This window comes from Homalodisca vitripennis, chromosome 1, assembly GCF_021130785.1.
Source record: "Homalodisca vitripennis isolate AUS2020 chromosome 1, UT_GWSS_2.1, whole genome shotgun sequence".
Taxonomy (NCBI): Eukaryota; Metazoa; Arthropoda; class Insecta; order Hemiptera; family Cicadellidae; genus Homalodisca; species Homalodisca vitripennis.
This window is the reverse complement of record NC_060207.1, coordinates 149,333,928-149,360,899: the sequence shown is the minus strand read 5'-3', so window position 1 is coordinate 149,360,899 and position 26,972 is coordinate 149,333,928. Positions and strand designations below refer to the sequence as shown.

General features: G+C 33.6%; 1 protein-coding gene across 2 annotated transcripts in view; it reads left to right on the top strand.

The window, feature by feature from the left end:
• The first annotated feature begins 9,172 nt into the window (after positions 1-9,172).
• The window catches only part of LOC124373752 (peroxisomal N(1)-acetyl-spermine/spermidine oxidase-like), an 87,712-nt gene continuing 69,912 nt past the window's right edge, over positions 9,173-26,972 (top strand). The window contains exons 1-5 of one of the 2 annotated variants that reach the window (XM_046832098.1): positions 9,173-9,343; positions 16,324-16,429; positions 17,130-17,275; positions 20,052-20,307; positions 26,710-26,926. In XM_046832098.1, coding sequence (XP_046688054.1) covers positions 16,416-16,429; positions 17,130-17,275; positions 20,052-20,307; positions 26,710-26,926 — 633 coding nt within the window. In that variant the 5' untranslated portion in view covers positions 9,173-9,343; positions 16,324-16,415. The remainder of the gene's footprint in view (positions 9,344-16,323; positions 16,430-17,129; positions 17,276-20,051; positions 20,308-26,709; positions 26,927-26,972) is intronic. The other variant, XM_046832103.1, reaches the window with a different exon arrangement.

Sequence of the window (26,972 nt, the reverse complement as noted above, 5' to 3'; positions counted from 1 at the left end):
ATTGTTTATAGAAATCTACTGTACTTAACATATTAGTGTGTTAAAACACTGCCTACAAAGGCTTTTTAACTGCCTTATACTGTGGTTAACCTATTTTATTAAAGTCCACAAAACTCTTAAAAATATTTATTTATTCAATGTTTCAGTCATTTTGTATTTACTAAAAATAGTAAACACAATGGAAATAATTGTGCATAAAACTATGATGGTAGGCACCATATTATAACTTTTTATGGTTAGCTAGCATAACACTACATTTGTGTATACCACTATAATCTCATCAGTATAGTTTGGGAAGAATGCATTATGTACTTAAATTTTGCTGTAACTCGATGGAAATTTTTCAATAGCTTTTGTGTAAAGAAGTTATTAAATCAACAGTTGCTACAGTGTGTGTTTTATTTTACCCAAATAGCTGATCAACTACTGGAATCGATTAATTTTGAACAAGTTTTATAATTTCAGAGTGTAGGTATTCAAATTGTTATGAAACAAAATTATTTGATAGATCATCTTATACTCGATAACAAAACAATGTTGTTAATGAATGATTACAGAGGCAGAAAATCCCATTGCAGCTATGGGGTTCAAGAGTCCACTTTTTATCTAAATATATACTGAGTAAGCTGGAGACCTGCTACAACAACTCTCTTCCAACAAAACAAATAGAAAGTATTATTCCCTTGGGATGTGTTGCCAGGTGGTATTGCCTGGCTATGAGGTTCAAGAGTCCACTTTGTATCTAAATATATACTGAATAAGCTGGAGACCAGCAACAACTACTTTCTTCCAACAAAACAAATAGAAAATATTATTCCCTTGGGTTGTGTTGCTGCCAGGTGGTATTGCCTGGCTATGAGGTTCAAGAGTCCACTTTGTATCTAAATATATACTGAATAAGCTGGAGACCAGCAACAACTACTTTCTTCCAACAAAACAAATAGAAAATATTATTCCCTTGGGTTGTGTTGCTGCCAGGTGGTATTGCCTGGCTATGAGGTTCAAGAGTCCACTTTGTATCTAAATATATACTGAATAAGCTGGAGACCAGCAACAACAACTTTCTTCCAACAAAACAAATAGAAAATATTATTCCCTTGGGTTGTGTTGCTGCCAGGTGGTATTGCCTGGCTATGAGGTTCAAGAGTCCACTTTGTATCTAAAATATATACTGAATAAGCTGGAGACCAGCAACAAACTACTTTCTTCCAACAAAACAAATATAGAAATATTATTCCCTTGGGTTGTGTTGCTGCCAGGTGCAGTGGCGGCTCCTGATAAGTGGTCACTGGGGGTGCACACAAGAAAATAACAGTAGGATTAGATAATTAACTTACGTCGCCAACATAGTTAATCGTCTCAAATATAATAGTAAACAAAATATTTCAGTCCTTTTAGGCTCTTTATAACACCAAATTGATTTGTTTGTTAAAGGTGTACAAGACTGTGAGTTATTTCGTGCTGTGGAATGAATAATTCGTAAAAAGAAACTCCTTAAAATTTGCAACATATTTGACTACTTGCATTTTAATAATTGCTTATAGCCCAGAAAGTAGTTAGCAAATATAACTGATTTATTGGTTTATTTGGCTAACAAAATGTTTATGAAAATGCAAATAAAAGAAAGAGAATGTAAATACAATCTTATTTTTATTGATACAAAGAAAAATGTAAGGTTATAAGTAACTTTGAAAATAGGTTAAATAGGGCTAATTGAAAATTAACTAAATGTTTCATGAAATCATAGTTCAGCATTTTTATACACAGTTTTTCTCCAAAAACACTCTTTGTAAGATGATTAGTTCATGTACAGTTTTTAAAGTTGAAGTCCATCCTTCTTTCTTTTTGCCTAGCAAAAACATCGATTACACGCTCATTAAAAGTTAGGTATACTCCTGATCATACCCTTTTCCACAGACAACATAGCCAATGCTGTTAGTCTTTCTTGCCCCATGGTACTTCTCAAAATGTCTTGATGCGTTTTAAGGTCGAAAAAGCACCGTTTCCGCCTCCGCAGTAGTCATAGGGATGGTAGAAACAATGGTCAAAAGTTTGTGAGTTTCTGAAAATGAAGTCTGTAAGCCATTCTCAATAACGAACTGTAACAACGGCACAGTCCCGTTCATGACTTGAAAAATCTTTTCGTTTGTAGATCACTGAAAGTTCTGTTTTCAATCGTTCTTTGTGTAAAAATGAATACACCTGCACTGTTTCTTCCAAAAGTTGAATGGGAAAACGTTTTCTCATAGTGCATGAACTTTTTTGAATCAAACAGAGAAACCGCTGAATGGTGAGTGTGTCAAAAAAGAGTATCTCTCTTTTATTTGATTGGAAATAACATCACACACCTCTTTTGCGGCAATTGTCCTCGTCACATGAATATTTTCATCACGTTCGGGCTCTTTTCACAGGCATAGGTAGTTGATCAACATCAATTTTGACACTATCCATGTTTTGCCTTTCTTTTTCGATGCATTCAATAAATGTTTCGACATTTTTCTTTGTTCGCACAGCATCGGTGTATGTAAGCTGTAGTTGATTATACAAAATGTCAACATGGGGCATGATTTTATGGAACACTGCGAGCCAAAATATAAAGTTGGGATCTTCTAACATACGTCTGATTGCCCCTGCTTTGGTGATAGTGATTGCTTGATGTGATGAGGCCTCTATTTCCTCCATGCAAGCAATTAAATCTTCTCTGTATTCATACACAGTGTTGACCGTACGGCTCTTGAAGTTCCATCTAGTTGCGGAAGCACGAGGGATTCTTCTGCCAACTATTGTGTCTAAAACTGCAACTCTTTGTGGAGAATTGCTAAAGAAGTTGGTCAAATCACTCAAATTTGAAAAAAAAATTCTCACTTGTTGGTTTTGGCTTGTAGCCTGTCCAACTACCAAATTCAGTTGGTATGCATAGCGATGAACATAAACTGCGTGGGGATACATTTGCTTAACAAGAGTCTGTACCCCTGCATGATGTCCACTCATTACACTAGCGCCATCATAGCTTTTGTGATATAAGTTTGCTTGGATCGTCTACAACACTTTGTATTGCACTTTTAATACATCTAGCTATTGAGTCAGCATCGTGACCAGTGGGTTGAAACAAACTGCCAAAATCGTTCTACAGGTTGGCCATCAGGCAAGACATAGCAGAAAACTATGACTAATTGAAATGTTGATGAAATGTCAGTAGTTTCATCAGCGATCAACGATAAAAACCTAGTAGTTTTTATCTCTTGTTTTATGTTGTCCTGGCAAAACGTCAAGCATGCAATCAAGCAATTCGTTTTGGATACTTTTAGATGTACCTTTAAACACTGTTGCATTGTCCAGATGTTCTTTCAATGAAGCATAAAATTCTGCTGAGAAATTTACTAGTCCCCTAAAAACGCCAGGATTTGAAGAATCATCTTGCTCACGATGGCCTCTGAGTGTGCTAACTCAAACGCCCCATAAAAATAATACAATCAATTAGTTTGGAAAGCACATAACGATTTTTAGTAACCTGTTTGTTGTGCTTTTTAATATTTTCCCTGTAAGCACAGTCTAGCTGCTGTTCGAATGTCTAACTTGCCCAAAATATTAAATTCCAAACTGAGTTTTAAGTGTGACTGAGAACATTCATGTTTTCTGATTTTTGATTGCAAATGGGAAAGATCAGCAACCCCATATTTTACCCAGTTAGATTCACCAGTTTTGCTTCGAAAAAAGTAAACAGGGGAGGCAATAAAATCTATTGCTTTGTTCATATCCGCAAATCCACGGGTTCTGGTATATACGTTTTGATTGAATTCCCCTCTTAAAGTCTCTATTCTTACTTTTGGTTATGTGAACAATGTTAAGTTGGGGGATCGGTTTTCCACTTACTTTAATTTCAACCTTTTTTTCGAGAGATAAGTTAGAAAACCTAAGTTCTTTAAGTTCAGTTACTGTCACTGCCATAATAATCAAATGAATAATAAAATATTACAAAACACTCACATACAAATCTCTGTAACAAAACACAAACACAAAAGAGACACATATTCACAAACAGCGGTCATTACGACATTCACACAGCGGAGACGCAAACGAAACGAGGTTATGTATACATCAGCTGCGACTAGCTGTCGCACTACTGGCTCGTGCACTCACGCTGTTATATGAGACCCTCCTTCCACCGCTTCCCCCCGCATGCCCCTCGCCTATCCCCGCTTAGATGCCAGGCAGCTCACCGCACCTGCACTGTCCGCGCGTCTCTGCTCGATTCGCTTCGCGTTTTTAACGCGTCATTGTTGTTAATAATTCGTTTACTCCGTATTAACTGAATGTTATTTATGTTGTGGATTCAATAAGAAAGTATTTTAATTATATTTTTTACCCTAGGGAGCTCACGTGCTCATGTGCTCAAATGGAAAAACCGCCACTGGCCAGGTGGTATTGCCTGGCTATGAGGTTCAAGAGTCCACTTTGTATCTAAATATATACTGAATAAGCTGGAGACCAGCAACAACTACTTTCTTCCAGCAATGAAAGTATATTGGTACAATAAAACAACATACATATAATATAAATGTTGATGAATTTGGCCATTGCGGAGAATTATGGGTAGTTGTAATACTTTCTTCTTGTTGATGCCTAATAAAGCTAAAGTGATGCTAAACCTATGAGTGATCAATTAAATTATAATGGCATTGAAGTGCTAAAAATGTGTTAATATGTTCAAAGACCTTATTGGTGTTATTTGGGCAAGTCAATGGCTGATTACTGTATCAATAGAATACAAGGCGTGTTCAGAAAGTAAGTACCGTAAAAAAAACAAGTAAAACAATTTTACTTCAACATGAAAGCCCAAACCTTAAAATATTTTTGACATAGTTTCCGCCGATGTTCAAACACGTTTCGTAGCGGGTGATCAATCTGTCTATACCTTATTCGTAAAAGGTTCCCGCCAACGAATGTAGCCACGACTACACGGCAGTTTTCTTTTCATCGTCGGTTTTAAAGCGTTGCCCCCCTAGCTCGCGCTTCCGGCATGTGCAGGAACAAGTGGTAATCAGACAGTGCCAAGTCCGGGCTGTAGGGCAGGTGATTGAACTGCCCCCAACTAAATTGTCAAACCAATGTTTGAGTGTCACCAGCGGTAATGGGGCCGAGCATTGTCATAAGGCAACACAATTCCGTTACTGAGTGAGCATTCCTCTCCATTTGTTTTGAATTGCCCGCCTTAGTTTTCTTAAGGTTTCCCTAAACCTTGCCGTATTAATGGTTTCACCTCTTGGGAGAAAATCAATCAGAAAAACATCTTCCGATCCATATGTCAGTGCAAACAAAAGTCAGTGCACGTGATCTTTTGTGCAGATATTGTCATCTTGAATGTTTGGTTATCCGGGGATTACGTTTGTCGCCATTGTTTGGATTCTGGTGTGACATGACGTACCCAAGTTTCATCACCTGTCACAATTTTGTTTAAACAATCCTTACCATTATCACTGTACAGTGTGAGAAAAGTCAAAGCACTTCCGAGTTTCTTGGTTTTGTGCACGTCAGTGAGAATTTATGGAACCCGTAGGGAACACAGCATGAGGTAACCTAAGCGGTCCGTAATAATTTTGTACAAAAGAGTGCGTGAAATTTGTTAAAAACGTCAGATAGCGTTGTCATAGTGAAACGTCTGTTCCCTTGGATTTTTTCGTCAACTGCCCTTACCAGAACATTGGTGACGAGAGAAGGCCGACCGCTCCGATTCTTATTATGCACATTTGTTCGACCGCCATTGAAAATTCTAACCCAACCTTCTCCCCATTCCTTCACTCATCATGTCCTCCCCGTAAACATCTTGAAGTTGACGGTAAATTTCAGTCAGTTTCACATTCCTTGCTTTCAAAAATCTTATTACACAACGAATCTCACTCTCGGCAGGATCAATAACGGTTTTAAACATTTTCAAAATCCAGAGAAAACTGAAAACACAACGTTAACGACTAAAACGGTGTGAGTCGATAACCAGTGAACAAGGACGACTAGTGCGCATACGCGGAACACCGATTGGAGCCTTACGGCGGCAGTAGAATGAAATGGTACTTACTTTCTGAACACGCCTCGTATTACAGTGTTGCAGTTTTCTTAATAGGATGAGATGTGGGAGTGAGAATGATAGTTAGGAATAATTAGAAGTAGATTATTAAGTTATGATCAATATTTATTTTGTTAACTAAGGATGGTCTCTAACTTTCACTTTGTTTAATTCTGTTCAATATAATTATACTCTTTTAAGTGAATATCAGTAATGTATACAACTTCAATATAAAATGTGTTTAGTAAAACGCTAAATTTTACAATACTGTTACCCACTAATGCTCAAAATGATAATTATTTTATTAACATTTAAAGCAACCAAAACTAAAGTACTCGTACAAGACATTATACCAAGCGTGTGAAGCAGGTTACCAATTATTAAACTAATTCGGTTTTGTAAAATATTCGTTGAAATCTGAGGAAGAATCACATGAAGAGAAAGATTAGAAAAGTTACCTGGAATATTTTGAATCCCGAAAACTATGGTAGTATTTAAACGTTATAATCCAAATGTAACTGACACTAAACAGCCGTTAACACCTTCACCTAAAGTTCGACAAATTGGTTGAAACATCTGTTTACGTTTAAATGTTATAAAATATCATTTTACAGTGCTTGATCAGTAGTGTAATACAGATAGTAGAAGCAAAGTTAATAGCTAATTTGGTAATTGTGAAGTTAGGAGCCAGCATGGCAAAATACGAGTTTCAGGTTGATACCTATTGCTATCGTCCTTCTGAACAAAACAATATTAGGTTTCAATAGATAGAAATGACAAATAATAAAGTTATAGAACGTTAAAAGTGAAACTAGTTTTCTCAAGTGGAGTTGTATTTCATCGTGCAACCACACAACCATTGGTGTGCAACAATGGTTGTTGTCCTCCCGAAGAACGTAATGAGTCAAAGTCAAAACTACTTTATTAACAATTTTATAGAAAAATGTATTGGTATCAAAATTCTGCATTGTAAATAAAGGTACAATGTAAAAACTGTCCATGTTTGTGTATCATTGTTCGTTCCAGTGTAAAACTTCTAGCGTGTAGAGCGGTCTCGTCACCAACCCTCTGTTCAGCACAGACTTCAGATTCTTTCTCTTCTGTGTCTTGATCTCTGGTGTTAGTAAGTTATACAGATTGCGTCCCACTTATGACGACTTCTTCATATATATTTAGATATGGTGGGCAGACAGGATGCAATTGCTACCGTGTTGAGTGTTAGAGGTTTATGTTTGCTCCCTTAGATAGTTTATTCCTTTCAGCAAACAGGATCATTTCCTGGATGTGCATGGCTATAATTGTCATAATACGATCCCTTGAATCCTCCACGACAGTAATGTTGTTCTTGGATCTCAGGCTTTTTAGGGTACTTTCTTCTGGATTAGAAGGAGTCTTTGTGAGTTGGTGGCCAAAGATAGGGATTCCATATCTTAGATGGGACTCAAAAAGGGCATAATAAGTTGTTTTTTATGTGTTTAAATCACTGATTTCGTGAATTTATTTGGTAACAAAGAGGCCAGAGTTTAACTCTTTACACAGGTAATCACATGATGTGTCCAAGAGAGAGAGACTCATCTACTGTCAATCCAAGAAATCTTATATGCGATTTTATGTCAACTTCTGGCAGAGCTGCAATCTTACCACTTCTCCTGCCAAAAGCTTGGTCTTGGCCATGTTAACTACCCTAGATAATTCAAGTGGCAGTACTGGTAAGCTATATTTAGTGCTGTAATGAGCAAATAGCTAGTCTTCTGTAGAATTTCCAGCAAATAGAAGTGTAGTGTCTTCAACATACATTAAAATGAAACAGTAGGTAGATAATAAGGCTTGTCATTAGTAAAAAAATATGAACAGAACAGGACCCAAGACTGATCCCAAAGACACTCTCCCATCTACACACAGGGATATAGAACTAATGTTATATACAATTCCATTGTAATTATGTGGCACAGTTATTCTGCAGCACAGAAAGATTATACGAAAATTTGTTTATTTCAATCCAGTAAACAAATAACTAAGTAAACTATATATACTATTATATTTAAACGTTGCATTGAAAACGATATTTAAAAATATATTAACAATTAATGAATAACATTTTTCTTTATGGTTACGAATTAAAAGATTTTTGTTTTAATAGTACAATTTATTATATTACATAATTTTGTCTCGGCCGTTGCTACACCACACAGTCTCAGTTAATATGCTAACTAATCACAATCAAAATTCTGTGATGAAACTACAGCAAAACCACTAACTATTAAACGTAAAAGTAAATAAAACGTAATGTGATAAGACATAGGTCCAAAATTGATCATTCCAAGTTTAAATGCAACCGAGTGAATCCGAACAAGTGCTCTCGGCTAAGAGATGAGTTGGTCTTCATAATACAGTGGGACTCGACTATGCTGATAGTGGAAGGGATAGGGGGAGTAGAATTGATTATTAATTACAGTAAATCAGAGGCGCTGGCGATATAGGATATACTGTTAATGATAGTGTAGAAGAAGGAATTTGCTTTTTTTTCAAATTATATAAATGTTGACTAGTCATCAGCGAATTCATAGTTAACCACACTCTTCGCCAATGTTTGCAACGCACCGCGATTACGTCAGATGAAATTGTTAGAGTCCTAACTAAAAAATGTTGGATTAGCGTTAAGGAGACAATTATTGATATATCGGGCATAGAACGTAAAAATACGTTTAAACATTGAGTAAAGAATCGTTTGCAATTTCACCTCATTTAGCAATCCTCCTTCTACCAGATCATTACCATCTCTTGGAATATCTTAAAATTTCCAACAAATACAAAATAAAGATTTGAAATTACAAATTCAATATTTGTATATAGATTAAAATGATTTGAAAATTACTTTTTTCGTAATAAATTATTTGAGGAATAAAAGTTAAAGTAAAAACATGGCTACTAACTGGTATCAAATCAATTATTAAATGTAGATACCAGATGTAGAAATGAAGACAAAATACGTGTGGGTTCTGATATAAATACCAAGCTCAAGAAACAAAAGGCAGCACTCTCAACCCAGTTCTCACTATAACTACAAAGAATAACTTCAAGATATCATGGATAATATGCAAAGCCTGTATTTAGCAAACAAGAAAGAAAAAAAAACAAAATGATTAGGTTATGTGGATAATGCAATAAGTTTCGAGAAAATTATTATAAAGAATAGTATATTTTATTTGTATAAAATGAGTTAATTTTGAAAAAACAAAAGCATATTCAAAATTTTAATTTTTTATTCAATGATTTTGCGAGGTAAGCTAGGTTATCATAAAATTGAACATTTAGTATAACTTTTTTTGTAATTAATTTGGAGGTTATATTTAAGAATTTCATGTTTAATTGTCATTACTTATTTATGCATTATCAACTCAAATTAACTAATAAAAATGTGTTTATTTTTCAGTTAGGTTGTGAATTGACATTACTAGAAACTTTAAAAATTTAATCTAGAAATTTTCTATATAAATGTTTTGAACACTAGAAAGGTGTTCAAGCCTATTCTCAAGCCTTAAGTGGCAGAATTAAAATTTTCTGTGGTTGACTATGCTACAGGCTATTTTCTGTTTGGAATTAAAACTATAAAACAAACAAACTGTTCACAAATCCTGAATCTGCTGGACAGTACCATTGGTACCGATTCCTTCCTCTGAAAAATGCCATCTGTACCATTTCCGTATGGTACTGACTCATGTGTTTATTTATTACAACATAAGTTGGAATTTTAAAATGAAATTTTGCATATGTAGCCTAACTCAAAACACATAATATACCGCTATTCAATTCTTTTTTTATGGGATGTTACTGATTCATGGTTTTATTATTATTTCACCCTTCGTCGGAATTTTCTCATGAAATTTCATGTGTGTAACTCTCAGACACATATATTACAGCTATTCAAGTTTTTATTTCACTGTCTATGACTTGCGTTCTGTGTTTACCAGTTCCATATTTGATTAGCTGTGACGCCATGTAATCTGAAATGCAGTCATGTTGATGCCATTCTTTATGGATATCAGTGCTGAATTAAGCCAAATATTATGTACATCGTCTCATTGTTTTTGTTTAGATATGTTTTATATCCCTAAAACTCAAAATTAAGTGTTAAAAGTCATAGTTTTTACCATTTGCATTATTTTTGTGATTAAAACTCAGTTTTGTTGGTAATTAATGTACAATGGAGAAATATTTTCTCATTGGTGTAAAAAAAGTGGTAGGCAATTACAATTTATTACTAATAATACCATAACTAGTTATTGTTTACAAAAACTAAAATAATATTCATTAACATGTTCATGGCAACGGCTTAATTCCGGACTTTTTTATTTGCCGTTGAATTAAAAAAAAAAAATTATGGCAATAAACTGTAATCTTTTTTATGTGAAACGTAAACATAACAAAAAAAATACAAGCTTCTTGCATAAAAAATATTTTAATATGTTTTTCATGTTTCTCCGTAACTTAATTCACATTAAAAATTAAAGAATCGTGCACTTAACGGGGTACATAATAGTCTGAGGTATTTATTGAAGTGCAGGATCGAATTAAATAAACCACTAAGACAAGCAAACAATAAAAACGCAATAAAGAAATCCAAAGCAACGTATACTCTATCGGGCACACAACTCGCTTTATGAATGCCCGAGGTGTATCTGCTGACCGGGTACATAATGTGTTCAGTTATTCATTAAAAATACTAAACTCTTGAAATCTATTAAAATTTTAAAATGTATTATTATTAATAAATAAAAAATATTGATTTTTCCATAAGTACTGTCTGTTTTACTTACACCTATAATAATAGCATGTAACAAGAATTTATAATACATCAACAAGAAAAATACATTACAATTTTTAATTAAATAAATTGAACAATTAAAATTAAAAAATAACAAAACTAACTTTGGCCTATGTTCTTATTAGAAAAAACTGTACAGTATTTATAGCTTGCCCAAGATAGCAGTGATCAACTGCCTTTGAAATTCAAATCAAATCATAATTATTACCGTAAGACTTCTACAAGTATTAATAATGTCTATTTGCTGCCAGATGGCCAAATCAAAAGTACATGTAACAATGTACACTAGCCTTAACTATTACTCTAACAGCTTTTTTTGCAACAATAAAATGCTGTCTATTTTACTACAGTTTCCCTATAGGAGCAGACCACATCTCATGATTGACTGAAAGTATGCGAAATACGCAGTATGAACGTACTTTTCAGGGAGACAGCAAGTGAGACGCCGCAGCAAATCAACAACTCTGGATAGTTTTGTTGAAATGTTATCAATATGTGGTCCCCAGGTTAGATGTTGATCAATATATATATATTCCTAAGAATTTTACAGAGTTTGATAAGTTATTGCCAAGATAGGCCCCAGTCAAAATAGGCAGGGGGTGGCATACCCTTGGTGAGGTTAGGGAACATACCCCACCAACTCCAACAGTCATCTGCCACAGTAGACTAGACCTATTGAATTGTCCATGAACCCCAGAATCTCGACATATGCGGTTAGTGATGTGCCTGCCGCTCCTGGACATCCATAAGGTTGCCCAGGTTGAAGTGACACATCGGTTTTTGCTGTGCCCAGTGGTGGGTTTAACTGGAAGGTATAAACCAACCAGAAGTGATCCCTGCTAGATCGTTAGGTCAAGATAGTTATTGTAATTAAATTTTAAACTAAAATATATTTTTTGAGTTTTTGACTCATTAAGAAGAAAACCATTAGATTTAAACCAAAGGGAAGCTTTTTTCATTGTATTCTCTGACAAAAGTTTTAGATCATCTAAGCTCTCACTAATATTAAAAAAGGTAGTGTCATCTGCATATAAAATACCAGTGGCAGTAACTGAGCTAGGAAGATCATTCATCAAAAATGATCATCAAGAAAAGCAACCAAGTACAGACCCTTGAGGGACTCTACATTTGATTTTAATTTCTTGTGACCAGTTGCCATTAATACATACCTTCTGACTTCGACCAGTGAAGTAAGATTTTAAAAAGTTAAGAGAAATTCTATGAAAGTCATATAAGTCCAACTTTAAGAGGATGTCATTTTAGTCCACACGGTCAAAGGTCCTGCTCAAATCACAGAAGGTGGCCTGAGCAAGGGCCTTATTTTCAAATGTTGTAAGAGTTAAACGAACAAATCTGAACAAAATCAATTGACTGCTTCCCAAGAACTTTAAAGTTTTTGATTATTTGCACCGGTCAATGGTCAATGAGGTTTTGGTAATGATTTACTATAAAATGTACAGACCCATAATTGTTTAAACCAAAGTAAAACCTCCATTAGTCCATGAATATTGTGGTTTCTGATTTGACATGTTTCAGTGTCAGAGATATTAGAGTTCCTGTGTCTCTCTTATTGTCTCTTGAGTTTGCATTGATACCTCTTCTTTTTCCTTCAGGTAGAGTTTCTATTAAATCTACCACCCAAGTGCCTTCAACCCATTCCCTACGGTTTTACTTTCTTTTACTTATTTTTATTTACCTACTTCTACTGCTTCAGCAAAACCATCCAACTTCTCCTGACTGTCAAACTTATCATCTAGACAAATAAAACAAACTTCTCTACAAAGGAAAGCTAGTCACAAACAGTTTTGCTTGACATAGGGGAAAGGGGGGTACCTTTGAACACTTTTTGAAAAAATATTTTTGTATTTTTTTTTTTTAAATTAATTATTTTGATAAACAAGCATGGGGACATTGATCTTTAGACTATTATGCAACAAATTACTTAAATTAATGTTAATAATCTTCAAAATATCTAGGCTAAAAAAAAAAAAATTAAAGTTCACTGCATGTTGTTCAAATGTACCCCACTAAGGGGTACATTTGAACAAGCCTGGGGTAGGTTTGAACAAGGACGGGGTGATTTGAACATTGGATAATTAGTAAAGAAAAACTAAGGAAATACACAAAAACATTTTATTCATAGTGTGTGCACTAATCAAAGGGTACATTACAGATTGTGTAAACAAAATTTAGGTTCAACTTCTACTTTTTTAACATTGAGTATTTTGATCGAATTCTCCTTTTACCACTTGTCGTCGATGAGAAAGGGTCCATTTCCAATCAAAGGTACTGGCCAGTAAAAAAGATATTTATTTTCTATCACTTGAACATCATCATGTTTTGGCCACTCATATGAATCTCCAAGTCCTTCTTTCAAAAACTTAATTTTAGAAAATCCTTCATCCGGGAAATCAACCACCCTTCCTAAATACCAACTTATATCATAAAATACAGCATAGTATTTTTCAAGCATCGGACATATTTTTACTTGTTTAGACAGGTTAGGCCTATCGAAGTTGTCATCTTCTTCAGAGCTTCTCCACCCAGTCTGATTCTCCACTTTCCATATAAATTGGGTCAGGATCGTCACAGTCAGACTCGTATGAAATAGATTTATGCTTATTTGTTTTTCTTCTTTTGTTATGTCCTGATTTTTTTGTTTTTTTCTGGTAAATCTAATTTTCTTTTTGCCTTTATGTCACGCTGCTTCCTTAGTTCTTCTTTTTTCTGTTTTTCTAAAAGCTTTCTTTTGATTTCTTCTTCCAACCGAATTTTTTCTGGAGTGGCCGTAATTATTTTCGATTTTCCTGGTTCTCTTCCTTTTTTACATTCTACTGAAGATTTTGCCTGCAGCTGGGGATAAGGCCTAACAACCTCTGGACTAGGAGACACTGCTACGGTTTTGTTTAAAATCCCATCATTTAGGCTTTCATTTTCAATTGATGTTGAACCTGTAGGTCTAGCATTAGATGTACCTTGGCTGTAATTTTCATTTTTTGCGTCCTAGATTAGAAGATTTCGTAGTGTCAGGTGTAGGCGTACTAGAGGTTATCATCGCTTCAGAAAATGGGAAATCTTCATCAGTAAACACAGTTGTAGAATATGGCCATATTCCACACTCCTCAAATCCTTTTAAGATATTCTTCCTTGTAAATGCTAAATTAAAAGCTTTTGATGCCAACCCAGCTAAATCATGAATTGAGAGTTTAGATCCGGGGTTGTTTTGTTAGCCAGTTATTTTGAAACTGTGGCTAAGTTTTGTTTAAATGGTCCTAAAATTGAAACATCTAGAGGTTGGACACGATGCTACAATGAGGAGGTATTGTCACAATACAAATACCATTATCTCTTGCGTATAATATTGCATCCAGAGTGCAATGGGATTCGTGGTTGTCGAGAATCAACAAAACTGGTGATTCTTTTGAGCAGTGGCTGTACTTCACAAAGTGCTCCAGCACTTTGAGGAACAAAGCATTAGTGATCCACCCACTAGTAGGGGAGTTAACAAGTCCTAAGCTTCCACTGATAGCACCTACCATTAAACTGTCATGTAGTCTAGCTCGGGGAAATATGAAAACTGGAGGAATGGTATTGCCTGCCGCATTAACAGTAGCAACCATTGTAATAAGGCTGCCTCTTTCTCCAGACAACTTGGCCTACTTGTTTAGTGCCTTTTTTAGCTACAGCATTTGGGGCTTGCACGACAGTTTTTTAATCCCAGTTTCATCAAGATTGTAAATGTCACTCGGAGAAAATTTGTGTTTTTTGTAAACATCATCTAAGTTTTTTTGAAATTCTTCAATGTTTTTCCGATTGAAACCTAATGTTCTAGCTAAGCTTGTGTTTTTCAGGTTTTCTCAGTGATAAATCTTTATGTCTTTTCATAAAACCTTTCAACCAATCTAAACCAGCTGTTTTAATTATCTTCCCATTTTTTTTGGACATCGGCCCAATTTTTCTGCATACTGAAATGCAAGAGCTCTAATGATTTTGTACGTGAGACCATAGTTCATCGCAGAACATGTAATAATATATTCTTCTAGCATTTTTTCTTCTTGAGCTGAAAATACTTGGTTAGAAGTGTACTTGCTATTAAATGTTAAAAGGGGTGCGGGTGCTGAAGGGACTCGGATAATCAGTGTGCTCAGTATGGTAAATTTGTCTTTAGAAGAGCCTTTGCTTTTTTTATTCGATAGAATAACATGGTATGAACCAAGCCAAACGATTCTGCTGCTTGACGTAATTGGGACGTTTTTTTTCCAAAACAAGCTTAACAGCTTCCTCCACATCTCGCTCATTTATCTCTGGGCCCACTTTTTTCTTGATGTAGTTTCTTAACCATTGTAACCTGAAACAATACAAAGTGAGTTATTACCTAAACATAATGTAAGTTAGTAATTTATTGTTTTAGTAGGCCAAGGCCTACAATGTAAGATCAAATTAGGTTTGTTTCAATATATTAGGCTGCTGATATCAAATTTTTTTTAATGAAGAGATTTAAGACGTAAGACAACTTGTGTGTTTTTAATGTAAGAAAAGTACTAGATTTAAAAATATAAACATGGAACTAATACAAAAAATAGGCCTCATGCTTATTCTATCTTGATGATGATAGCCTACCATTATATGTTCTAGGTTTAAAACAATTCTCTTAATATTTATAATTTCCAGTAAAAAATAAAATAAATAAATTGTTTAAACTTGTACAAATGCTAATAAATAACCTAAAAAATTCGGCTTTCTTATATTTTACCTTTTTTTACAAAACCAGTAACTTTTATGAATAATTTTAGAATGTTCAAATGTACCCCCCAATGTTTGTTCAAATGTACCCCACATGTCACAGTAGAAGAAACTGATTTTTTTCTTAGTTAGTTGAACAGATTATCTTATGTTATTATATTCAAAAAATTGCTCAATAAATGTACTTACCTTAGAATATAAGGTTGGTCAATTCTTCAATTCTTTCTTCCGCTGACAGTCTTACAACTCAAGAACTCAAAAGTTTACAAAATGTGGCTAAAAACCTAACCTATCTGGCACTGAATACAAAGGTTAAAAGAAATGGAGGGAAACAGGTGTACTAGGTCATACAGATGAGAAGAAGAGAGTAGAAAAAAAAATCAGGCAGTTAGCTCATCAAATGGCGGGAAATTTAAACTTGTTCAAATGTGCCCCCAGTTCAAAGGTACCCCCCTCTCCCCTATTGTATATTTTGTCACTACACTCTACTATAAAAAAGTCATAGTTTTTCAGGTTCATATAGCACTAACACTTTCTATTTAAATTTATTGCTTGTGAATTACAATTACAATTAGTTTACGATTTTTACTTTTTATTACTTGTGAGGTGATTGAGTAACCTGTTACAGAAAATATTAGTGTACTTCTAGTTTTATTTTATATATAATCTAAATGTAATCCTGATGATTGTACAGGTTGAATGGATAGACCCATCATCTTTGGCTTCTTATTAATCATCTCTTTCATTCCCTCAGACTTCTGATTTTCTATTCTGTATTAATTTTAAATGCCTTCATATATGTAAGTTCATTTATATTTTCTTGCCTATACCATATATTATTTTATTCTGTGATTAATATTTTGTAATTTTTTATAGTGAGATACAACTACAATACTACAATAGTTTGTTCGTAAATAATGGTGATTAAATATGCATATGAAAGGAAATTTTATTAATGTCCTAAGTGTTTAGTTTTTTATCTCTCTATGTATATGTGTATGTATTTTTACTATGTTCTTCTTTTTACTGAGAAACCAATTATAGCCTAAGTGAAAAAACTCAAATTTAGAATGATTACTGATGTTTTTAGTGAAAATTGCCAAAACAGTTATTAGCAAATTTAAATTATAATTTAAATTATTTAATATAATAAAATAATGGTTGTTTAAAAAAATCCTCATGAACATTTTATGAAAATGTATAATTTTATTTTTAATTTAGAAGCACAATAAAAACTCCATTTTAATGGGGAATCCAATGTCAATAACTACCCAAATGTAAAAAATTGGTAGTAAACATTATAAAAACACTGAAAAAGATTATTGTATTAGCCTGTAATTGACATGCTGGAACAGCCATGATGCTCCTTTTTCTATTGGTATTCATGAACATAAGTACTATTTTAAATCACTTTAAAGGTTTTAATGCTTTAAATGTTAAACAGTCATTACATGTTCATCTGACTCATACATTGTAGTACATGATTTTATTTTGTTTCAGAATGCATCATCCAAAGATATTAATTATTGGGGCAGGAGCAGCAGGCATTGCTGCTGCTTCTCGACTAATAGCCAATAATGTAAACAACATAACTATTCTCGAAGCAGAAAATCGAATTGGTGGCCGTATTTTCACTTCAGAGTTTGGTAAGATTGAGTTTAATGAAACCTTAGATTTGGTGCTGTTAGAAGTTCAAATTGAACACGGATTTCAATACTGTAGTAACATTTTTTTTAAATCGAAAAATACATGTCCTGCCTTATTTATGTTTTATTACACAGTTTTCCCTTAAAAATATAGATATTGCAGTAATTTTATGTTGAACTAACACAGTAATTTGTGTGTTAAACTCAGTAATCCTGATGGACAAAGGTTTGGGAGTGGATAACCATCAGTGTTCAGAATGGTGGCTAAGGATTATGTATGCCTTCTAACAATGTGTGACAAAAACAGTGGTACGAACAATATACCTACTGTCTCATCAAGCTGAAGAGGGTTCAGATGTTCCTTTTTTATACTGGCATAAAGAATGTAGCTCCATAATGCTACTTCTTTAGTTGCCTCCTCAACACTCACTGCCCTTAGATTATGTCTTCACTATTGTATTTTGCCGAACTAGACTTTGTCAGTATTGATAGAAGTTTTTCAAGACCTTGTAGATGAATGTTGACTCTGTACAATATGTGTTTCAAAGATGGTGCAATTTTTCATTTTAAGTGTACAAATAAATTTACTTTGGTACATTTTTAAGTCCATGTGACAGAAGTGATCTAGATACATTGTATTAGATTATGTGTGTATGTATTCACACTGGATACAAAGTTAACCATTCCCACTCACATTACGGGAAATCCTGTGCTGTTAAGATGACTCCCAACGTATGATGACAAATCCTGTTACTGAAGTTTTTGTCCCCGATCGCGCACAGTAGTTCGTAAAACTGGTGATAAAATGCGTTTGAATATTAACTGAATGTCTGTTTAGACAACAGATGCACTATATTCGTAATTCTTGGCCACCTGTTATGAGTCTAAAACTGGTTGTCATAGCGACGGAATGCCATTTTTCCACTATACAGTGGTGCATTTGATGAATTTTTCTGTAGATGGAGGATGACAGCACAGGCTCTGTTCCTATGTCAAATGCAGTGCAATATGTTACATCTGAACATTGTTTACAGCAACTGTAGGATGACTTTAATTGAGATTTCAGTTTTGTGTGTTTTTTTTATTATAATTGCTTTATCTGTTTACTACGAGTTAGAAAATGTATGTCTTATTTATGCACATATTTATTTGGAAAACATGTCTTTTAAAGGTTCTTTTTTACTCCCAACAATAACTCAGAAAGCTTAATTGAAATACGACTTTAAGCTAATTAATATTAGTTTTTGGAAAGCTGATTACATGCTAGGGGGAAATAAAGTATAATATAAATTTATATCCAGCACCCTAAGAGTTATCATTAATAAATAAATACTGAGAGCAAAAAGAACTAAGTAATTTTTGTGTTATGATTCGATGACGTTCTTGTACTGAACAAGATATTGAAGAAATTTAATTCCAGAAGAATATTTTTAGAAATAAATCCAATTCTCTGTATTTTTATTTTGATATTTTGATACTAACCATTTAAGGTCGATGGCTGTAATAGACAACTGTCAACTTATTCTTAATACTGCATAATTATTAAGCTAAATAGATTGTAACTCGAGGTCCTTTTAGTTAAACAAACAAATTTCACAAAACATCAAAGCTGAGGTTTTTCAGCTTGTGAGTCATAACGTTTATTTAATTGCTAATTAGCTATTAACATAATTACTGATTATCGACTATAATTTTCACGTAAACTTTCATTACTTCACTTCTGTAAAAAGTAGGAACTTCAAATTTGTTACATTTAGTTAACATATACATTTATTTTATAATTACAGTAGTCCCTTTATAGTGCGGCCCTGCGCCAAAGTAATCCCAGTAATCCGGCGAGTAGGCAAAGGCAGACATAGCCGTTAATTTGTGATCCCAGCTCATAACGACAGAGTATTTAGCATTGTAACATTGTTTTCCCATTTTTGAATAGTATACATATAATAGAGGAAGTTTGTGTGATATTTTGGTGATAAATTTTTTTCTTATTGTTTTCATAATTTATGGTAGTTAGCATTTGTAAAGTTGATAAATTTTGTACTGTTTAGTTAATGATAGTGACACAGTGAGGTTGTACTGCACTGTGACTGTATTTGTGTTTTGAAATGTTATCTGATATTAGAATAAGCGTTTTATTACTTTTTATTGCTATTTTTTTATGAATCAGCAGTTGAGCCTTATAAACAAGAGTTTCTAAAAGTTGATAAATTCTAAAAAAAAACCTTCAATTAATGTCTAATTACATTCCTAACATTCATAATGTGGGGACACCAGAATAATGTCACAGTTCAATTTCTTTTATCTTTATGTTTAAGGAGTAAATTTTTTGCAATACAATAAAAGCAAAAAATTTGACATTTTTTCTATTGTTTATATAATCAGGTAATGAGGTTTAATGTGATTACATTTATTTCCTAAGTTTATGTTATCACGATTAGTTATGTTTATTTAAAAATATAAATGTAATATTTTTATTTGTCACAAATGATATACTCTAATTTTAATAAGTTTAGTACCTTGAGCAAGAGAAATAAAAATTAAGTAGTAAGTAGCCAGCTAAACTGTATTATTTAGTACTTTTTTCTCTCAGTATGCATTTATTAAAGATATCTTTACATCCAGTAGGAATACATGCACACATGATCCATTTTCATGTAATTAGATCACGCACGTTTTTGGTCATTCACTTTAAAATATAAGTACAATTGTTTAATTTGTAGTAGGAAGTATAAATTAATTGCAATGCTGATGTACGCTATATCTGATCGGTTTGCAGGAGCTAATACGGTAGAGGTAGGAGCACAATGGGTCCATGGCGAGCAGAACAATGTAGTGTACAGTTTGGGTTCAAAGGCAGGTTTGTTGTGTGACAACTTCTATGACATCATGAGTTCTGGGTGTGTTCTGTCCGATGGCACTTCGCTAGGAAACGAGGCAACATCTAGCCTGTTTGATTTGTGTAGAGAAGTGGTGCACGACGAGGAGAGTCTGTCCAGCTTCAATGGCAGCCTTGGTGACTACATTCACAAACAGTAAGTGAAGACAATGTTCAGATGGGCTTAGTCAAGTTTCATTTTTAATTAAATCTTATAAATGGTGGTGGTAACCTTCCATACTGGCAGGTATAAGTTATCATAGCCACTTATTTTGCTAGTTGGACAATGATATTAGAGCCAACTACAATACACACAAATATCATTCCAATTTAATACCAGCTGCCTGATAATACATGTACGGTACTGTTGCCTCAAGAGTTTTGAAACAACAGCAACATTTACTAGAGTTAACCTGAAAATCTTCACTAGACATTTAAAAGTTAAACATCACATGGAAATTAACTACCAAAAATGGATCAGAGATATAAGATAAAAATGAAATATTGTTAAAGCAATATAGTTAAATTGTAAAGAAAACAAATAGTTCTTCTGGCTCAATTGGAAGTTTTAATGGAAAAGACATTTTTCATACTTCCACATTAAATTTATTTAAAAAGCGCTTTCGCCGGTCAAGGCATCATCAGTTTGATATTGTTTACAGAAAAAACATATGTGTAAAATAGAAAAAAAATATATTATAAAATAGAATAAAATTTAAAACTAACTGTAAATACCAAAAACTAATGAATTATAAAAGAATTATGTAGAAAAATATGGTTTGCAATTCATAATTTTGGAATGGATTTCTTATACTAATAGTATAAAAATATCACTGAAATTTACGAAAGGTTGGGAAATACAATTATCTTTTAAAATCGTCATACATGCACTTTCAATTTTATTTCTTTTAGTCCAGGAAGATTCTTTTAAAAACATTTTATAATTATAAATATGTTCTTTTAGCCTAATTTCCACAGTTCTTAATGTTTGGCCAATATACGTCTTGTTGCATCCACAGTCAATTTTATATATCACATTCTTGGTTTCCTGTTGTTTGTTTGAAAAAAGAAAACATTGAAAAATCTAAATTAGTTGAACACGCATTAAAGGAAAATCATCATATAAATTTTGAATCATCTAGTAGTTTTTAAAGAATCTTCCTTAATGTGGAAGTATGAAAAATGTCTTTTCCATTAAAACCTACTCACTTCCATCAAGAATACAATGCAGAAATCAATTGGAAGTAGCGTGGAGATTTTGTGACAGCTGAAATATTAATACTTTTTTACATTCATGGGATTTACATGTGGCCTACTTACCTCAAAAATCGAAGATACAAAATATTGTTTGTAAAAAAGTGTTTTGGAAATGTTATGTGCATTACACAACAACTGATTCATTTTGTCTATGTTCCTAAGTAATTGAGTTGTGAATTCTTTTTTTATTTGAAAGACTATCATATTGGAATGAAATGGTGTAGCAAGCTGGCAAATGACCTTATTAAAGATATTAGCTTAACTTTTGTACTAAGTCTGAACTTCCTTCTGCATTGTTACCTCAGTTCTTGGCAATTTAAAAATTCTTATGTGATTTACATTTAATTTTTATCGCAAGAACCATTTGGGATACAATAAAACGTTAACATAAAGTCTATGAAATGTTTTAAGCATCGCTGGTATAAAAAACTGGCAGTCCTACCAATTGTGCCACGCAGCCTCACTAAGTCGTGAATTAAACCAGTATGTTGAACAGTTTAAGTCAAAGTCAAAAGTCAAAAGATTCTTTATTCATAAACTGTACAAATAATACAGAGAATAGTGTCATAAGCATCATTTGTATACAGCATGCTATAAAATACTAATTTAAAATATGTTCACATACACAAACATCTACCTAAACATTTTTTTGTTTTGTTTTTAAGAAATTAACAAATTCTTCGACATTGTATACACAAATATCACATAAAATAGATCTAATTTCATTTTTAAAATGTTTTACATTGAGCAATTTAACATTGTATGGTAGCATATTATAAAGCCTCAGACCAAATTCACAAAAACTGTTTATAGTTGTTTGAAAATTGCACTGATTTACTCTAAGGAAATTGTTTTGTCTGGTAAAATGACTATGAATAGAATTATTTGTAGGAATTGTATCTAAATTAGTTTTGATATATAATAAACAGTCTAAAATGTATAAAGAAATAATAGTTAAAATACCAAGTTGCTTAAACAGTGGCTTACAGTGCGTCCTACTACTAACATTAAACATTACTCTAACTGCTCTCTTCTGTAATAAAAATAGTCTTCTTACATTACCAAAATGCCCCCACACAATAATTCCATAAGATAAATGACTTTGAATATGGGCAAAGTAAACAGCTTTCAACACATCTATGCTTACAAAAGATTTAAGTTTTCTAAGCATAAAAATACCTTTAGAAACCTTTTTACATAGAGTTTCAACATGAATGTTCCACTTAACATTAGATTGCACGAACAGGCCTAAAAACCTAACACTGTCCTCATTTCTTGTTTTAAAGCTGAATTCAATACTCTGAGTTTTATCATTATTCAAACATTAATGAGTTGGCAGCTGTCCAATCTTCGATTATGGAGTTAGAAGTCATAAGGAGGTGATTAGCTACACTAGCATATTTACAATTAATTTGAACAGCTAAATCATCAGCATACATGTAGGCACTTACATAATCATTTGTAAAGGCTGATGATAGATCATTGATGTAAATTATAAACATGGTAGGCCCCAAAATTGAGCCCTGCGGGACCCCTAGCTGTACAGGTAAATAAGAAGAAAAATTATTATTATAGTAGACTGACTGATGCCTTTCTGATAGGTAAGATCTAATTAAGTTCAAAGCAGATTTATCGAAACCATAATATTTTAACTTATCTAATAATACACTATGTGATATAGTATCGAAGGCCTTCGACATGTCATAGAAATTACCTAAAACCTTATTTTTTACATCTAGGCCATTCATACAATTTTTCATAAATTTAACAATAGCATTACATGTGCCTCTATTAGGCCTAAATCCAAACTGATCATCAGAAAATAGCTTATGTTTTTCAAAATAGCCACCTATTTTTCTATTCAACAACAATTCAAACACCTTTCCAATAACAGGTATTATGGACACTGGCCGATAGTTACAATAATCAGTTTTTACACCTTTTTTAAACAAAGGAACTACTTTTGATAACTTCAAATGTAAAGGGAACACTGAGTTATCAATACATTGATTAAACAAATAGGCATAACCTCTGCAATATACGGTGCAGCAAGTTTTAATATTTGTGAATTAAGACAATATACATCTAAACTAACACTATTACTAAGAGAGAGGATGGCACTATATACCTCATCTACACTTACATTACCAACAGAAAAAACATCACAGCCTTGGTTATGACTTAACTTATTAAGATAGTATGTAACATCATGACGAGACCCAGGTATATTCTGTACAATAGATTCAACATTATTTAAAAAGAAATAATTGAACTCATCACATTTTAATCCAAGTTTATGTGTATCACATATAGGCCTTTCATTCGTACTCATGCCATCCTTAATAACAGACCATATGGCTTTAGGTTTATTATTGGCCTGAATAACTCTGTTGCAATAATATGCTTTTTTAGCCGATGAAATTTCATGTCTGTAAATTATTCTTAGTTGTCTATACGATTCTCTATAGCGAGCTTGACCAGTGTCTTTAAAAAGGTTGTAGATAGTAAGGCATTGTTCTTTGAGATCAGAAAGATTCTGGGTATACCACCTAGGCCTCAGAGGCTTATTCCTTTTATTACTCACAAACTTAGTTGGAAAAACCGTGTCTACAATGTTCAAGAATACACTAAAAAAATATTCAAACTTGTCATTTACTGTACCCAGAGTATACAGAGCAAACCAGTTTATTTTTCTAAGTAAGGTTATAAAATATAAAACATTAATTTCGTCAATAGGTCTTGTCAAGTGAGAGCGCTTACAAGTATTTAACTGTATATTATCTTTGGTGTTTAGTTGCATTTGTAAAATAACCGAATAATGATCTGATACAACCGTTGGCTCAACACATGCAGACACTATCCTGTCTTGGTGAATTGTGGTGGCAATATTATCAATGCAGGTACCCATATTACCAAATAGACTAGGTCTGGTAACATCCGCCACAGTATAAACTAAGTTAAAACTCATTAACAGGTTAACAAATATAGATCTATTAACACTATCAACCAACAAATCAACATTGAAGTCACCACATAGCATAACAGACGCATTAGACTTATTTCTAAGACATACAACATTCAATACATTAAACAAACATTCAATAAACATATCAAAATTATTACTATCAGGTACACGGTAAATCTCCAAACAAATAACATTGACTTCATGAATGAGGACTGCAGCAACCTCACAAACATGGGAAATCGAAAGTTCAACAAGATACACGAGTTCATCAAATTTCAACTCCTCCGCAATATAAATAGCAGTACCACCTCTAGGCCTACCTGAAGACGGTCTACTGTAGACACTTGCCAGTTTAAAACCAGACAACACCACATTATGTAAGTCGTCTCGAGTAAGCCAGTGTTCACAGATACCAACAACAGCAATATTGAACTTTCTCAGTATTAAACTAATTTCATCGGTCTTGTCCACGATCCCTTGTACGTTCCAGTGCATAATTGAAAAATGGGATATGCCTGATATTAAATCTAAGTCTGAATTCCCGATGATTTGGACTGGATTAAAAAATGTTCCCTCGCATCACTAATAGTCTCAGTAGGCATGTTCACAAAAGACTTTTGATATTTGAACCGGTTCACATAGATCCCCATAGGCCAAAAATCTGCATCAAACACTGTTTTCCAAAGAGACAGAGGAACTCCTACTTTAAAAGAACTATATCCTGGCAACCTGTTCTTCAGTTTTGTTACCTCACACTTTCCCTTCGCACTGTCACTGACATATTGTCTTATGTCTTCACTTTCCGCATTTTCTGGAAAACGTGAAACAAAAATATGTCTAAGTTTTTCAACCGCCTTAAGTTTTTGATTATTAACTACCGCACGGCCCGTCAGAAATTTGTTGTTCCTGTTCATAACATTTCGCTGAGGTTGTGTGGGATTGCGTTTTCTGTGTTGTACCTCAACAAACCCACTATTGACAGCCTCATTTTCAAATTCAACTCTTTCCCGATCCGAGTATGTGAGAGCAGAAGTATCGTCTGCTTCAGAATGCAAGACGGACGGCGATTGGAGTTTTACATGCAGCCTTGCTTTCCTTTCCTTACTCCTGAGACTTGTAGGCACAACTGCCATCTCGATTCCGTCAATCCCAGCCAATTCACTGCCTTCATCAGAGGTATTGGGCGGCAGCACTGAATTATTTTGGTCTTGAGAACGACAATCAAAGTCGACTGATGGAGTCAAATTATGCCTGTCATTCCTAACCTCACTTGTATTACCGTTACTATAATCTCGATTAGCACTTTTCGTCAGTAACGATGAGTCAATATTTGTCCGGGTAGATTTTACGACACTCGCATAAGAAACACTATTTTGTTTACTCGTAAAAATTTCACCAATGGCTTCTGCATGATTATTCACAATCGAGGTTAGGTTTACATTCTCGGCCTGCACAATGTTCAGTTGATTTCTAAGCTCAAGGTGATTTTTAGTTAGATCAGAAATTTGATCAGTCAAAATTTTAATAAATTCGAAACATTTACAAACACTATAATTTTCGTTTTCCTTAGCACTACCGTTTACAACAGGTGGCGTACTTACGATACAGTCACGCTTGTCCAGCTGCCGCTCACAGTTTTCACACATAAAATTCGATTTCTCGCCTTTAGAATATGAATATTCACTTTTAGATTTGCCTGCACACTCAAAGTGGAACCACTTGTTACAGATTCCTTCACATAAAATGCCACCAGTATTATTAGTGACCTTTTTAGGGCAAGCTCCACAATTCGTATTCTTGTTAGTTGGCGCCATCTTGAACCACTCAAGATAGGTTACCCAACATTGGAACTGAAAAGAGGTTGTTTGTGACATGTCTAGGTAAATTACGATTAAACTAGTTTTTATTATATGTATTATATATTATTATGTTATGTATTTTGTATATTATGTTACTATTGCCAAAAACATAATGCCAACTACTTGTTTTGAGTTTCTTAAATCAACGCCATGCCCTAAGTTCAGTTTTATAGTTAATGTTCTTAAAAATAATTAAACTTTTTCATTCCTCAGGAAATATGGTGACAGTTTTAGTGACACTGAATCTGTACATAAGTTTTATGTATTTTTTGACATCCAGATGAACAACCTCAAATAAACAGTTGGCTAGCACTTTTGTTCTCTCTGGCCAAACTTTATTTTTCTTTGATCCTTTATTACCAATTCTATGATGATAGTAAGTTTAACATAATTCCACGAGCTTGTTTGCATTTAAGGGTAACCTATATTTTCTCATTTTCATCCAGCCATCTTCCAATAGTATCTTCTTATTTCACAGGATTAGAGAAAAATTGAAAATGACCAAATTGGAATTAGACTGTGATGCTGTGCAGAGTTTCTTGGACTGGTATCAGAGATTTCAGAACTCACTAGACGGGTCAGATTCATGGTTTGAGACTTCTGCTAAGGGAACCGTGGAATACCATGAGTGTGAGGGAAATCTTCTGACGACTTGGAAAACTGGAGGATACACTAATATTTTTAATCTGTTAATGGTAAGATCATAATATTAGTTCCATGGACACATTGAATAAGTAATTT